Here is an 11,926-nt window from a genome sequence, read left to right on the forward strand (position 1 = left end):
GGCAGGGGAGGTTTCAGAAACCAGCCAGGAAGCTCCCCAAGCAGGTCACCCCCGGGGCCTGGGCAGGAGGAAGGTGCTACGGGGCCAACCCCAGGTGCCCCACCCCGAGGTCCAGGGCCCAGCCTGTGAGGAAGCCAGCCAAGGTTCACAGGCAGGAGCGGCCATCTGAGGGTTGGGTTTCAAGGGCAAAGTTTCCATGAGATCTGCTTTGTAAAATAAGAACAAAGCCCATCAAACCTGTATAGGAGGTCATGGGGGGCTGGAAGAGGGGAGACAGGGCAGGAAGAGACACAGGCCCAGCCCTGGAGTGTCCCCAGGGAATGGGCCTGGGCCTCTGAGCTACTCCTGGGCTGCTCCCGGGCCAGGGCCTCCTCCTGACCTTCTCAGAGCTGGAGGAGACCCAAGCCAGAGCCCCAAGCCGGGTAGGGGGGTCATGGGCTGCCTCCGCAGCGTCAGCAGCAAGGCTCACGTCAGCACTCCACCCTCCAGGGCCTTCTGCCTAATGGGATTGGACAGACCTCTTCCCCCTCAGTGTTTTGCAGGGCTGAGAGGGAGAGGGCCGAGAGGGTGGTGGGCAGTGGGGGCTGGGGGACGTGTACTCCCTGAACCCTGTCAAAGCAAGGCTGGTTGGAACCTGGATTAAAGATCAGGAGCTGGATTAAAGAAAGGGAAACATTTGTTTCCCCTTCACCCTGGGAATGGAACCCCAAGAAACCTTGACTAGTTTGCACTACCCCTGGAATGGGGTGGAGGAGGCTGTGGGGCTCAGATAGAGATGGACAATGAGGGCAGGCTGAGGGGTCCCCAGCTCTGTTGGGCATGCCTGGCCTCCCTTCTTCCTTCCCCCTCCCCATCAGCCCTGTAATCTGGGTCTCTGTCAGTCTGCACCCCTCTCACCTGTGTGCCCTCACCCGCTGCCGCTCTGCTGACTCAGTGCCTGTCCTGTACCCACACGCAGCTGGGGGCTGACTTGGCCCAACTGGAGCTCCTCCTCTGCACCTGCCCCCAACTCCCAAGCCCTTGGGCCCTGAATACATCAACTACTACTGTCTTCCCAAGCTGTTCCTACCCTCTCCTATTTAGACAATCCAATGTCTAAATAGGATATTCACATATTTGTCCTGCGACTGGTCCACCCACCTGGTGTGATATGAGGGCCACAGAGTCATTTGCCACCAAAACTTCCCATTTCATCCTAGAACCCCATTAGTACCCTGCAGTTATGACTCTGATGTTTATGGCCTGCTCCTTCCTTCCCTTCCCTCCCTCCCTCCTTTTCTTTTTTTTTTTTTTTTTTTTTGAGACGGAGTCTCGCTCTGTCGCCCAGGCTGGAGTGCAGTGGCCGGATCTCAGCTCACTGCAAGCTCCGCCTCCCGGGTTTACGCCATTCTCCTGCCTCAGCCTCCCGAGTAGCTGGGACTACAGGCGCCCGCCACCTCGCCCGGCTAGTTTTTTGTATTTTTTTTAGTAGACACGAGGTTTCACCGTGTTAACCAGGATGGTCTCGATCTTCTGACCTCGTGATCCGCCCGTCTCGGCCTCCCAAAGTGCTGGGATTACAGGCTTGAGCCACCGCGCCCGGCCCCTCCTTTTCTTTTCTTTTTTTTTTTGAGACGGAGTCTTGCTCTGTCACCCAGGCTGGAGTGCAGTGATGTGATCTCGGCTCACTGCAAGCTCCGCCTCCCGGGTTCACGCCATTCTCCTGCCTCAGCCTCCCTAGTAGCTGGGACTACAGGCGCCCGCCACCGCACCCGGCTAATTTTTTGCATTTTTAGTAGAGATGGGGTTTCACTGTGTTAGCCAGGATGGTCTCGATCTCCTGACCTCATGATCTGCCCACCCCGGCCTCCCAAAGTGCTGGGATTACAGGCGTGAGCCACCGTGCCTGGCCCCCTCCCTCCTTTTCTTTTCCCCTTTCCTTCCTCCTTCATACCCTTGTGGGCAGTGTGAGCATACAAAAAATGTTAAAAGGTAGTTAAGAGAGCCCCTCCAACTTCCCCAAACCCCTTCAGCAGGAGGGAAGAGGCAAAGATGATTGCCTGTCCCGCCACCTCACCCTCAGAGGCTCTGGTTCCACAATGCAAAAGATTTCAGGGAAACCCTGCCCAAGAAGCCTGCAGTCCCCCACTCCTACCTTCTACCCACCCGGACAGCTCAGGCCCAGTTGCCAGCAGAAAGAGGGTGCCAAGAAACAAGTGACTTTCCCAAGGCCAGTTGGTCCCCCGGGAGGAACTGGGGAGGGTGACCAGGGTTTGGAGCATGGAGGATCTCCTGTTCCCTCGACAGCCAGATGGTTCCTCCTCAGACATCAGAGGCCCCAGGCAGGCACTAAGGACACCTGGGACATGCTTGCTAGCTGAGCCGAGCTGCTGACATTGCCTGTTGACCCAGCTGACACTCAGCCGTGAGGCTGGGGCTTCTGTCCTCTATCCCACAGACCTGAGGTGGGGCTGGGGGTGTAGTCACAGGGCCCACGGCCGTGCCTCCAACCCAGTGCCTGCCAGGCAGAGCTGTCCCCAGAGGCCATTTGAGGTTTGAGATCAGGGGAGCAGCAGCAGCACTGAGGAGGCCTCAGCCTCATTCAGCAGGAGCTGCGCCTGCATGTGTGCTCATGAGCGTGTGTGTGGGGCCTGCGGGGGTTTATGAGCCTGCACACGGCTGTCTTGTGTCTGTGGGATCTGCTGTGTGTAGGTGCGGGGATGAGTTCCTCTAGGGAAGCTGTCATTGGTGTGCTCCTTCCCTCAGGCCCCAGCCTCGGCGTTGGGCCATTGCCCTTTCACGGAGGGCTGGGACAGCAACCTGGCCTCTGGGGACAAGAGCCCTTCTAGATGACCTTCCACAGGAACAAAGGTTCTATGTCCTTTCCCACATCCCAGGTAAAGAGGATAAAGAAGGGCCAGCTGGACACCTGGGTACCTCTATCTGCTCCTGAGGCCCATCTGTGTCTTCCAGGGCTGGCCCCGTGGGAGAAGGCTCGGGTGCTTCCCCTAGCTTGGCCCAGGGCTGGCTCTGTGCTTGGATGACTGGGATGGAGGTAGGAGGACAGGGCAGTCCCCTGAACGTTGCTGGGAGGTAGCCATCCTGCTTTGGGCACCTTCAGAGCGTTGAAAGTGAGAGGCGAAAACAACTCTGTCTCCTAAGAAGGAAAACATGACCTTTGGAAAGTGGATCTGCACGTTTCCTACAGGCTTCTGCCGTTAGAAGCAAGCTCTGCCCCCAGTCGCCCCAGCCTCCTACTGGGCTGCCTCCCTGCTTGGCGGGTGGCTTGGACACAGGAGAAACCTAGAGGCCATCTAGATGTTTTATTCAAGGAGGGCCCCTTCCCAGAGGCTCCTCCAGCAGCCTCAGTCCCCAGGCCTTTCCGGTACTGAGTCCTCCCTGTGGGGGCCCACTGCTCTCCACACCTACTTGAATAAGAACTTCAGGCCTCTGTTCTCAGCCAGCCAATACAGTGATCACAAATAAGCAACTGGGGTTGATGGGCCAACCCTCAATCTATCACCCTTCAAGTCTCTCCTCTAGTCTTCCATCTTGTCTTACATTTCCACCCTTCCTCCCATCTTTTTTTTTTTTTTTTGAGACGGAGTCTCACTCTGTCACCAGGCTGGAGTGCAGTGGCGCAATCTCAGCTCACTGCAACCTCTGCCTCCTGGGTTCAAGCGATTCTCCTGCCTCAGCCTCCCGAGTAGCTGGGACTACAAAAGCCTGCCACCACGACCGGCTAATTTTTGTATTTTCAGTAGAGACAGGGTTTCACCATGTTGCCCAGGCGGGTCTCCATCTCCTGACCTCGTGATCTGCCTGCCTTGGCCTTGCAAAGTGCTGGGATTACAGGTGTAAGCCACCATGCCCAACCCCTCCCATCTTCTCAATTCATCCACCCCACCAGGTCCATTCATTCCCCTCCTGTTCCCTCACTTTATATATTGAGGCTTTTTTGTCTGGCTCATTTCCAGAGATAATCTGAAGTACATTTCTCTCCCTACATCTGAAAGTCACATTTTATTGTATTCTTACTGTATGTCATGCCCATGTGCAATAGCTCATTACAAATTCCCATGGGGCCCTTATCCTCAACCTCACTTTATGAAGAAATAGGCTAATGGATGGATCCCAAACTTCAAGGCCAAGTAGCAGAGCCAGAATTCTAGCAGCTCCTCCTGCCCTCTGGGACACTGCTCCCCACTGCCCCCCGATGGCCACGCCAGGGGCTTCAGGGAGAATAGTTCCCAGGGTCTGTTCCCATCCAGGTATGGAAAATCCTGGGATGACTGAGCAACCCGCAGGGAATGGGTGTAAGTCTAAGGAACTGCTCCCCTGCTGGCAGCCAGGGGATGTGCTCCCCTCCTACTCCCAACAAGTGCTGATCAGATTGACACCTGGGGTGTGTGTGGGGTTGGGGGAAGGCCAGGGTACAGAGTCTGCTGGAAACGGAGCCTCTGGGGGCTGGGTGTGAGCATGATACCTTAAAAGATGCCCTTTCCCCCAGTCCAGCCCACTGCTCCCTCACTAGCCCAGGGTAAGAAGGGGTAGGAGGCCAAGAGATCCTGTCTGGGGTGAGACAGTGTGCAGTGTGGAGGGCAGAGCATTTTGGAAGACTGCACTCCTGGAGCTGAGCTGAGGAGCAAAGAGGGAAAAAGCCTTCCCAGCTCCCAGGCCTGTGCTCCTCTCCCCACTGGTCGCCTGGGTGTGGGCAGGAATGACCCTGGTCAGCCTTTCTCCTGGATCCCTGGGGGCTAAGGGCAGATGTGGCTATCATTCTCAGCATTCCCCTCCAACCTGTGACCTCCCCAACCCTACCTCAGCTTCCCCAGCTTTTGCTGCAGTCCTTCTTGCCCCAGCCTGTGGGCAGCGGCCCCCCCTCCTGTTGTTCTTAAGGCAAGAACAGATGCCCAAGTAGAGAAAATAATTTAATAGAGAAACAGTGAATTATACTCTTCACACCCAGCCTCCTGCAGGGAGGACAGACAACTCTTGCCCAAGGAGGCATTTAAGGGCAGAAGGGCTAGAAATCACCAACACCCGCTGATTATTTAAAAGAAACTCTCAAATACATTATTTTCCAGGTTAAATTCACTTTGTACTCATAAGTGCCCATGCTGTGGGCTGTGGAGGTATCAGCCCCATTGAAGAGATGGGGAGACCCAGGCCCACAAAGGGGAAGGGGTTTGCCCAGGGCTCCACAGCGGCAGAACAGGCCTAGAAGTGGGAAGCCTGGAGTGCATTGGGTCAGACCGTCTCCCTCTCCCAGGCTCAAATTCCAGCACAAGGCCCGCGCTGTGGCTAGTGTGGGGCCCAAAGAGGAACGGAGGTGGGAGAGATGAGGACCAAGGAACCTTCCTGAGTGCTCCCTAGGCCAGGGCAGGAACAAGAAATGGTCTTCTTAAATTTGCCCCACCCCGAAAGATACAACTTTCATGCTTGAAGGATTAATTTAAAGTACCGAGATGGCGGGCAGGTGTGAGTTCCCAGAAAGACTGGTGGGTTCTGTGGGGCTGAGTGCATACTGTGGGGTGGGTGGTCCCTGAGGGGTGCTGGAGTGCCCCCATTCCAGTGCAAGGAGGAGCTGAGTTGGAATAAGGGGTCCCGGGAAGGGCAGGCCAGGGGCACAGCTGCCTACTGGCAGGGCGAGGGCAAGCACAGAAGTGCCCTGCAGGGGCCCCTTGCCCTCTTCTCAGAGCAAAAAATGATAGACGGCTGCATGCTCCAAAACTGACAGGCACAGGATCCAGTAACCACCGAATAACAAACAAAGGTCTCATGAAAGAAGTGCTGTTCTCCCAGAGTCCTGCCCTCCCCTCCAGCATACAGCACAGCCATCAAACCGTCTGTGGGGTGCAGAGTAACCTGAGGGAGGCTGGGGACTCTGGAATGTGGGGGTCTCAGCACTGTCTATCCAAGAAGCCTGTTCGCCAGGGCTGCAGTGGGCCACTTCATTCTTGGCATCAGCCTGGGTTAGTACCCCTCTGCTCCAGATGGCTCACGTCTGTCCAATCATTCTTCTGGGGTCACTGTAGGGTACAAGCTATGGGGGGGGGAGGCAATGGTGGAGGGTCAGTCTCAGGTCTTTGGTAAGGGAGGCAGAACCCAGGGCCCCCAGCCCTCACCCCTCTTTGGATGGAGGATCGACCCCAGGGCAAGACTCACAGCTACGAACAGATTCCGACAGTCCCTCTTTGTCCAGGGTGTCAGCTTCCCAGCGAGATTCCCTCATCTGTGGGATGTGAAGGCAGCACAAGGGATGAGAGGCAGCCAGGAGGCAGACACACGAGCCACAGCGCACAGTGCTGAGCAAGAGAGAGAGTGAAGGGCAGATACAGGGACAGGGAGGCCTGCAGAGGAGGCGGGAGAGCAGACATACACCAGCAGGGTAGGGATGACAGCCACAAGCAGAGAGCAACAGAACCCACAGACCCTAGCCCCAGCGTGGCCCCATGTGCCCACCTTGACCTGCTCCTTCAGGTATTCAGCTCGGGCCATGAGGTTCTGAACCTGCCAAGGAAAGATATGCCCTTGGGTGTGGGGGAGAGTGGCGGGGGGTGGGGTTTCAAAGGGAACTCCTCCTCAACCCTGATGCTCTCTAGAACCCTCTGCCCCGTCAGAACAACTTGCCTCCTGAGTCCCTTATCTGCTCCTTCCTCCAGGAAGCCTTCCCAGACTTTTTGCTGCTGGGTTCCCAGATCCTCCACTGCCCTGTCTGAGTACCCCAGCCCTATGGTTTTGACTTGCAGACCTGGAACACCCTGAGAGTGGGACATTCCAGAGGAAACCCAAAGAGATCCCCACAGGTAAGAGCAAAGAAAGGGGAAGAGGAAGCCTCCCAACCCTCTCAAGCTCAGTGGGCACCTCAGTGTGAAGCAGCTCCCGCCTCCGGCCCGGGGGCTCCGCTGTAAAGAGAGGGCGTGTGGTGAGGGCAGGGCAGCCAGGGGCCCTCTGGGGGGCAGAAATGGGGGCCCTCACCTGCCAGCAGCAGCAGCAGCTCCCCCAGACTATGCTGGTACAGGTCCAGGGCATCCTGCTCCCCACCAGCAGCCTCCTCCTGCAGCCACAAGGACACCAGGCTGCTTAGGGTCATGGCCTGGATATCTCCCCACCCTGCCCCATCCTATCCCACCTAGACCCTTCTCACTGGCACAAACCTTGGCCATGGCAGCTGAAGCCACTTCCAGGGCAGCTAGGAGACGTGGCTTGTCCCGGGCCATCTCTAGGATGAGAGGAAAGGCTCAGGGTGGGGGAAGCAACCTGCCTGTTCCCTGCAGGATGCCTCTCCCCACCCGCCTCCCCCTCAGGCTGTGGGGAGGTTTGCTGGGGCCCCTGGGGTCAGCCAGGAACCGGAAGTCTACCTCTGAGCAGATCTCGGGCAGAGGTCCCCTGCCTCAGCAGGGCCTGATTGGAGGAGGAGACGATGGCCTTGAGCTCCTCGGCCCGGGCCACGTACTGCCCCACCTGTAGCAGGGAAAGGGCCTGAGGAGGTGCTGTCTCACCTGCTGCCCTTGCCAGAACCCACCTCCAAGTTCTCCCTCTGCATTGTTAGTGACTGCCGCAAGCTATAAACGTCGGGGCAAATGAGGCTGGCCTGACCCATTCCAAGCTCTGTGTTGCAGGACAGGAAGTTCCAATTCTAAGACAGCCATTCCCCAGGGGCCCTGAGATCTCAGGGCCTTACCCCCTGCCCCCCCACTTCCTCATGGGGACTCTCACCCACCTTCGCCTTAATTGCCTCCTTCCGCTGGGCATCCGCCTCATCTGCGGAAAGTGAGGTCATATGAGGAGTCTGCGAGAACCCCTGCCCCACACCGAACCCTCTGGAATCCCTCCAAACACAATATTCCAGGTTTATGCTCTGCTTTATTGCCTACAACACTCTGGATAGAAAACTGGAATCCACCTATTGCAGCCACAGACGACTCCCATCCCTGCTGCATCCAGGGGCTTCAGGCATGGCCTGGGACTCACAGTGCAGGGCAGGTACGAAGAAGTCCAGAGCCTTGCAGTAGAGCGATAAGGCGGCTGCTGCATCCCCCTCCTGGTCTTTCTTCACAGCCTGCACCACCAGGGTGGTCTAGGGGATGGGCAGATCAGGGGTCAGGTCCACCTCCCTACCCTCCCACGCTCACCAAGATGGGAGATCAGCTCCCCTGAGCCCACCCTCTGTCTCTGTTGGGCGAGTCACCTATTCACCACCAAAGAGGTCAACGAGACCTTCAGCCCACCCTCAGCCCACCCCAGCCCCATCCGCCTGCTCACTGCTCGATCCAGACTCTCCCTACTGGGCATGTGCTCCAGGTCCACCCAGGGGTGCGCAAAGAAGTCCTGGAAGGAGATGCGACGGCTGGGGTCCCGCTCCAGGAGCCGCTGCAGTAGGTCCCGGCAGTCTCGGGAGAGCAGGGGTCGCAGGGGGAGCTGTAGGGAAGGGAATGGCAGGGACAGATCACACTGGGCTCCAGCCCCTCAACCTCTAGCCCAGGGGTCGGCGAGGAACCCGAGGTATGCGTTGGACAGGTGGGGAACCTGAAACCGAGGAGGAACAGGTGGGTCAAGATGATGGAGCCAGTGAGGAGCCAGGCCTCCATCCCTGGGCTCCTGGCGCACCCTCGCTGGAGCCCTGAGCTGAGCTACAATTGTGTTTCTGGGTCCTTATTTCCCTCCCTGGACTATGTTCCTGGGAAGGCTGGGTCTGGCTCTGCTTTGGCTTTCTCCCCACAAGGTCCTGCAAAATAGGCACTGTGCTGCCTGCTGTGGGCTGACCTAAGTCCCTGGGACAGCCCGGCACCTCGACTTCCAGTCTAGAGCACGCCCCTCCACTACAAAGGCAGCCTGGAGCCCACACTCCAGTCTCTGCAGGTGAGAGCGAGGTGTAAACCCTCAGGGCCCTGACTCCCTCTGCCCCCCAATGCTTGCTAAGGGCCTGCTAGACCCACCTCGATGACCCGGTTGCTACGGATCTTCTCTTCCAGCTCCAAGAACGACCTGGAGGCAAAGGGGGGCTGCCCGAAGAGGGCTTCTGTGGAAGGGAGGCAGAGCGGAGGCTGGGAGGGAATAGGTCAAGCCTGGCCTGAAGCCCCTCAGCAGGGGTCGTGGGCCAGCAGTGAGTTTTCATCAGAACCCTTCAGGAGTGGCCCAGAGAGGCCTTGCCTGAGGAAACACTGTAGGCCTCAGCGTGAGAAGCAGGGAAAAGAGGTCTCACCATACAGGATGACCCCGACGGACCAGAGGTCTACGCGGGCGTCATACTGCCGCTGGCACACCATCTCGGGGGCCATGTAGAGTGGGGAGCCACGGAGCACGTGCTTCTCATCCCACGGGGACATGTGCTGTGCGAAACCAAAGTCTGCAGGCAAGAGGTGAGGCAGCAGGGTTTGAATTCCAGCTGCTTCCACTCCTGGCTTGTAAAGCCTCACCCCAGGCTCCTCTCCACCCTCCAGACCCGATCAACCCTATTTCCAAGCCTCTGCTCATCATTAGCCTGGAACACCCTCTCATATCTGCCTCTGGGATGTAAAACCTACCCATCCTGCACAGCTCCCTTGGGCACCTTTTCCTAGGAAGCCCACCTGATCACACTAGCTACATGGATAAGCCCCCACCCTCTTACTGTCTCCAGGCTTAGGTTCTACCACAGTCTCTGGCCTCCAGTGTCAATTCTTGTCCAAATCTTATCAAGGGTCACCACCTCCTACTCCTGCACCACACACTCTCCTATGTGGCCACAGATGGAGTCACAGACTTGAGCCCCAATTCTGATGACAGACCAAGTCCTGTCCCTGACTACAGAGTGATCCCTGATGCTGGTCACACACTGAACCCCAGCACTGTTCCCAGACTGACCCTCAAACCTGGACACACAGTGAGTCCCAACTCTGGCCACAGACTGAGCCCTAACTCCACCCATTATGCTGCTGGACTTGAGCATGGGTAGCCTGAGAAAGGTTCTGCCTTTTGATGGCAGGGCCCAACCCCAGACTTCACAGCCGGTTACTCTTTGAGGACTCTATAGAGGGCTCCATGAGAACTAGGGCTGCTGAGTGAGCCCAGGGAGAGGGAGGCCTCTGCACTCTCCAAACCTCATCCCTGCTGTTTCAGACACAGACCTGCCAGTTTTAGGTGGGGCTTCTCCAAGGAGCTCAGCAGAATGTTCTGTGGCTTCAGATCCAGATGAGAGATACTGCGTTCATGCAGGAACTGCAGGGCGCTAGCTGAGGAGTGGGACCCACAAAGAGACAGTTCAGAGCCCATTCCCACCTGCCTCTTGCCTGCTCGGCTCACATCTGCCTCCTCAAGCCTACACAGCCCCAGTTCCTGCCTGGCTAGTCTAATGTTTTCCATATAAGCACCAAGATCCCACCACTTCTAGGAGTTTGCCACCCCACCCGAGTGCCCACCCTCCTCCCCTCTGCCCCTTCACAAGTCTCCCCGCCTCTCAGAAGCCTCTCTGGATGCCCCAGTCCTAGAGAATCTTGCTCTTTTCCTTGGCACAGCACTTGCGTCCTACCTACAGGACTCTGCAATGTTCTACAAGGTCCTTATATTATGTTCTATGTATGGAAGCCTCAACACCCCACAGAGGGGGATTACTCCCTCATCTGTCCCACAGCATCCCTGAGCAAGGGTTGAGTGTATGAGATAAACAGGACCCTAAAATTTCAGACTGTGCAGGAGGCAGCTGCAATGTGTGCCAAGGCTCTAAGCCTGGCGGAGGGGTGGGATGGCGGGGGGCAGAGAACAAGGGACGGAGCGTCAGCCTGGGGTCACAGTCCTTTACCTAACTGCTGCATGAAGACACGCGCCACCTTCTCAGGCAGAATCCTGCGGGTATGGATGAAGCGAGACAGGTCACCCCCTGCGCAGAACTCCATGATGAGGTAGATATTGTCACTGTCCCACTGTGTTTAGAGGTAGAGAGGCAGCCTGAAGAGAGTGTCCCTTCTCCAGCTCCCTTTTGGCAGCGGCCCCGCCCAAGGCTCGCACCTGAAAGTCTTTCAGCTGCACAATGTGGGGGTGTCGAATGCCCTTGAGGATCTCAATCTCCGTCAGGAGGTTCTCCACCGATGCCTTGTTCAGACTTTTCTTGGCTACACACTTTATGGCTACCACCTCACGAGTGTCCTTCTGCGGGACAGGAGATTTGGGGGCTCTGCCTTGAGGAGGCCAGGACCTTGCCTGACTGGAAAGGCTCTGTCTGGTTCCCTCTGTCCCCCGACTCCGCCCCCTCCCCGGGTCTACCTACTGCACACCAGCAACGGGCTTCCCAGCTTTCCCTTGTGAGGTCAGTGAGGAATGTTGATTCTGGAGTCCTGGCTTCCCGACCCAGTCTCAGCCTGGTCTTCTCCAGCCCTCAGCTAGGTGATCCATTTCTTTGCATTCTCGAGTGCTCCCAGCAGAGGCATGTCACTCAGAGTTCCAGAACCGCCCACTCTGCCTCCTAACTGGCTCCAGTCCCAGACTCCTCCCAGCCCACCAGGTAACCTGTTTTGAGCCTGTTCAGCCACTGACCCTGCAGGTGGGTGCAGGTGCGCCCTTTAAGACCTAAGCGTGGCGGTCGGCTCCAACCTCCGCCGAGGGTCTGGCTGGGGCGAAGCCGGCCTCCCGCCCCTAACTGTTCCCACACTGTCGCTAACCTCTCGGAGTCTCCCCGGCCGGCACCAGCCGGGCTAGCTCGGGCGGGCACGGGGCCACCGGCCGGCACCCACCTTGGCGTAGGCCTTGTACACCGTGGCGTACCTGCCGCTGCCCAGGCGCTCGGTGAGGATGAAGCCGTCCAGGCGCGGGGGGCCCCAACCGGGCCCCGCCATCCCGGCCGCCCGCGCCCGCGCAGGCGCTTCCTCGCTGCGGGCGGCGGTTCCGGCGGGTTGGGGGACGGGCCGAGCACGGGGCTGCTCCACGCTGCCCCCAGCGCCGCCCGCCGGAAATGCAGCGCGCATCGGAG

General features: G+C 58.0%; 1 protein-coding gene across 25 annotated transcripts; it reads right to left on the bottom strand.

The window, feature by feature from the left end:
* Positions 1 to 4,897: 4,897 nt before the first annotated feature.
* On the bottom strand, positions 4,898 to 11,843 carry ULK3 (unc-51 like kinase 3). 25 transcript variants are annotated; one of them, XR_012415185.1, is made up of 16 exons: positions 11,691 to 11,843; positions 10,969 to 11,109; positions 10,763 to 10,806; positions 10,092 to 10,196; positions 9,188 to 9,331; positions 8,922 to 9,004; positions 8,248 to 8,403; positions 7,957 to 8,062; positions 7,706 to 7,746; positions 7,344 to 7,593; positions 7,140 to 7,204; positions 6,961 to 7,039; positions 6,847 to 6,887; positions 6,445 to 6,492; positions 6,148 to 6,214; positions 4,898 to 6,025 (listed from the first exon to the last, which is right to left on the bottom strand). XR_012415185.1 is itself a non-coding variant. In XM_065548199.1 (16 exons), the coding sequence occupies exons 3-16, from the start codon at positions 10,773 to 10,775 to the stop codon at positions 6,009 to 6,011; spliced, it is 1,068 nt and encodes a 355-aa protein (XP_065404271.1). In that variant the 5' UTR covers positions 10,776 to 10,806; positions 10,969 to 11,109; positions 11,722 to 11,843; the 3' UTR covers positions 4,898 to 6,008. The 25 variants fall into 25 exon arrangements, 14 of the variants coding, with proteins under 14 accessions (XP_065404271.1, XP_065404267.1, XP_073852465.1 ...); XR_012415176.1 differs by having other exon boundaries at positions 10,763 to 10,883; XM_065548199.1 differs by having other exon boundaries at positions 7,344 to 7,446; positions 11,722 to 11,843.
* Between the last annotated feature and the right edge of the window lie 83 nt (positions 11,844 to 11,926).

The sequence above is a fragment of the Macaca fascicularis genome, chromosome 7 (assembly GCF_037993035.2).
Source record: "Macaca fascicularis isolate 582-1 chromosome 7, T2T-MFA8v1.1".
Classification (NCBI taxonomy): domain Eukaryota; kingdom Metazoa; phylum Chordata; class Mammalia; order Primates; family Cercopithecidae; genus Macaca; species Macaca fascicularis.

Bases quoted from the DNA above. Each gene is read 5' to 3' on its own strand.
- ULK3 (XM_005560097.3), bottom strand. From the start codon at position 11,792: ATGGCGGGGCCCGGTTGGGGCCCCCCGCGCCTGGACGGCTTCATCCTC. The intron at 10,197-10,762 runs GTAAAGGACTGT...CCCACTCCTCAG, and splicing joins TGTCTTCATGCAGCAGTTAG to CTAGCGCCCTGCAGTTCCTG. The intron at 7,447-7,705 runs GTGGGTGAGAGT...TCCCTGCTACAG, and splicing joins AGGAGGCAATTAAGGCGAAG to GTGGGGCAGTACGTGGCCCG.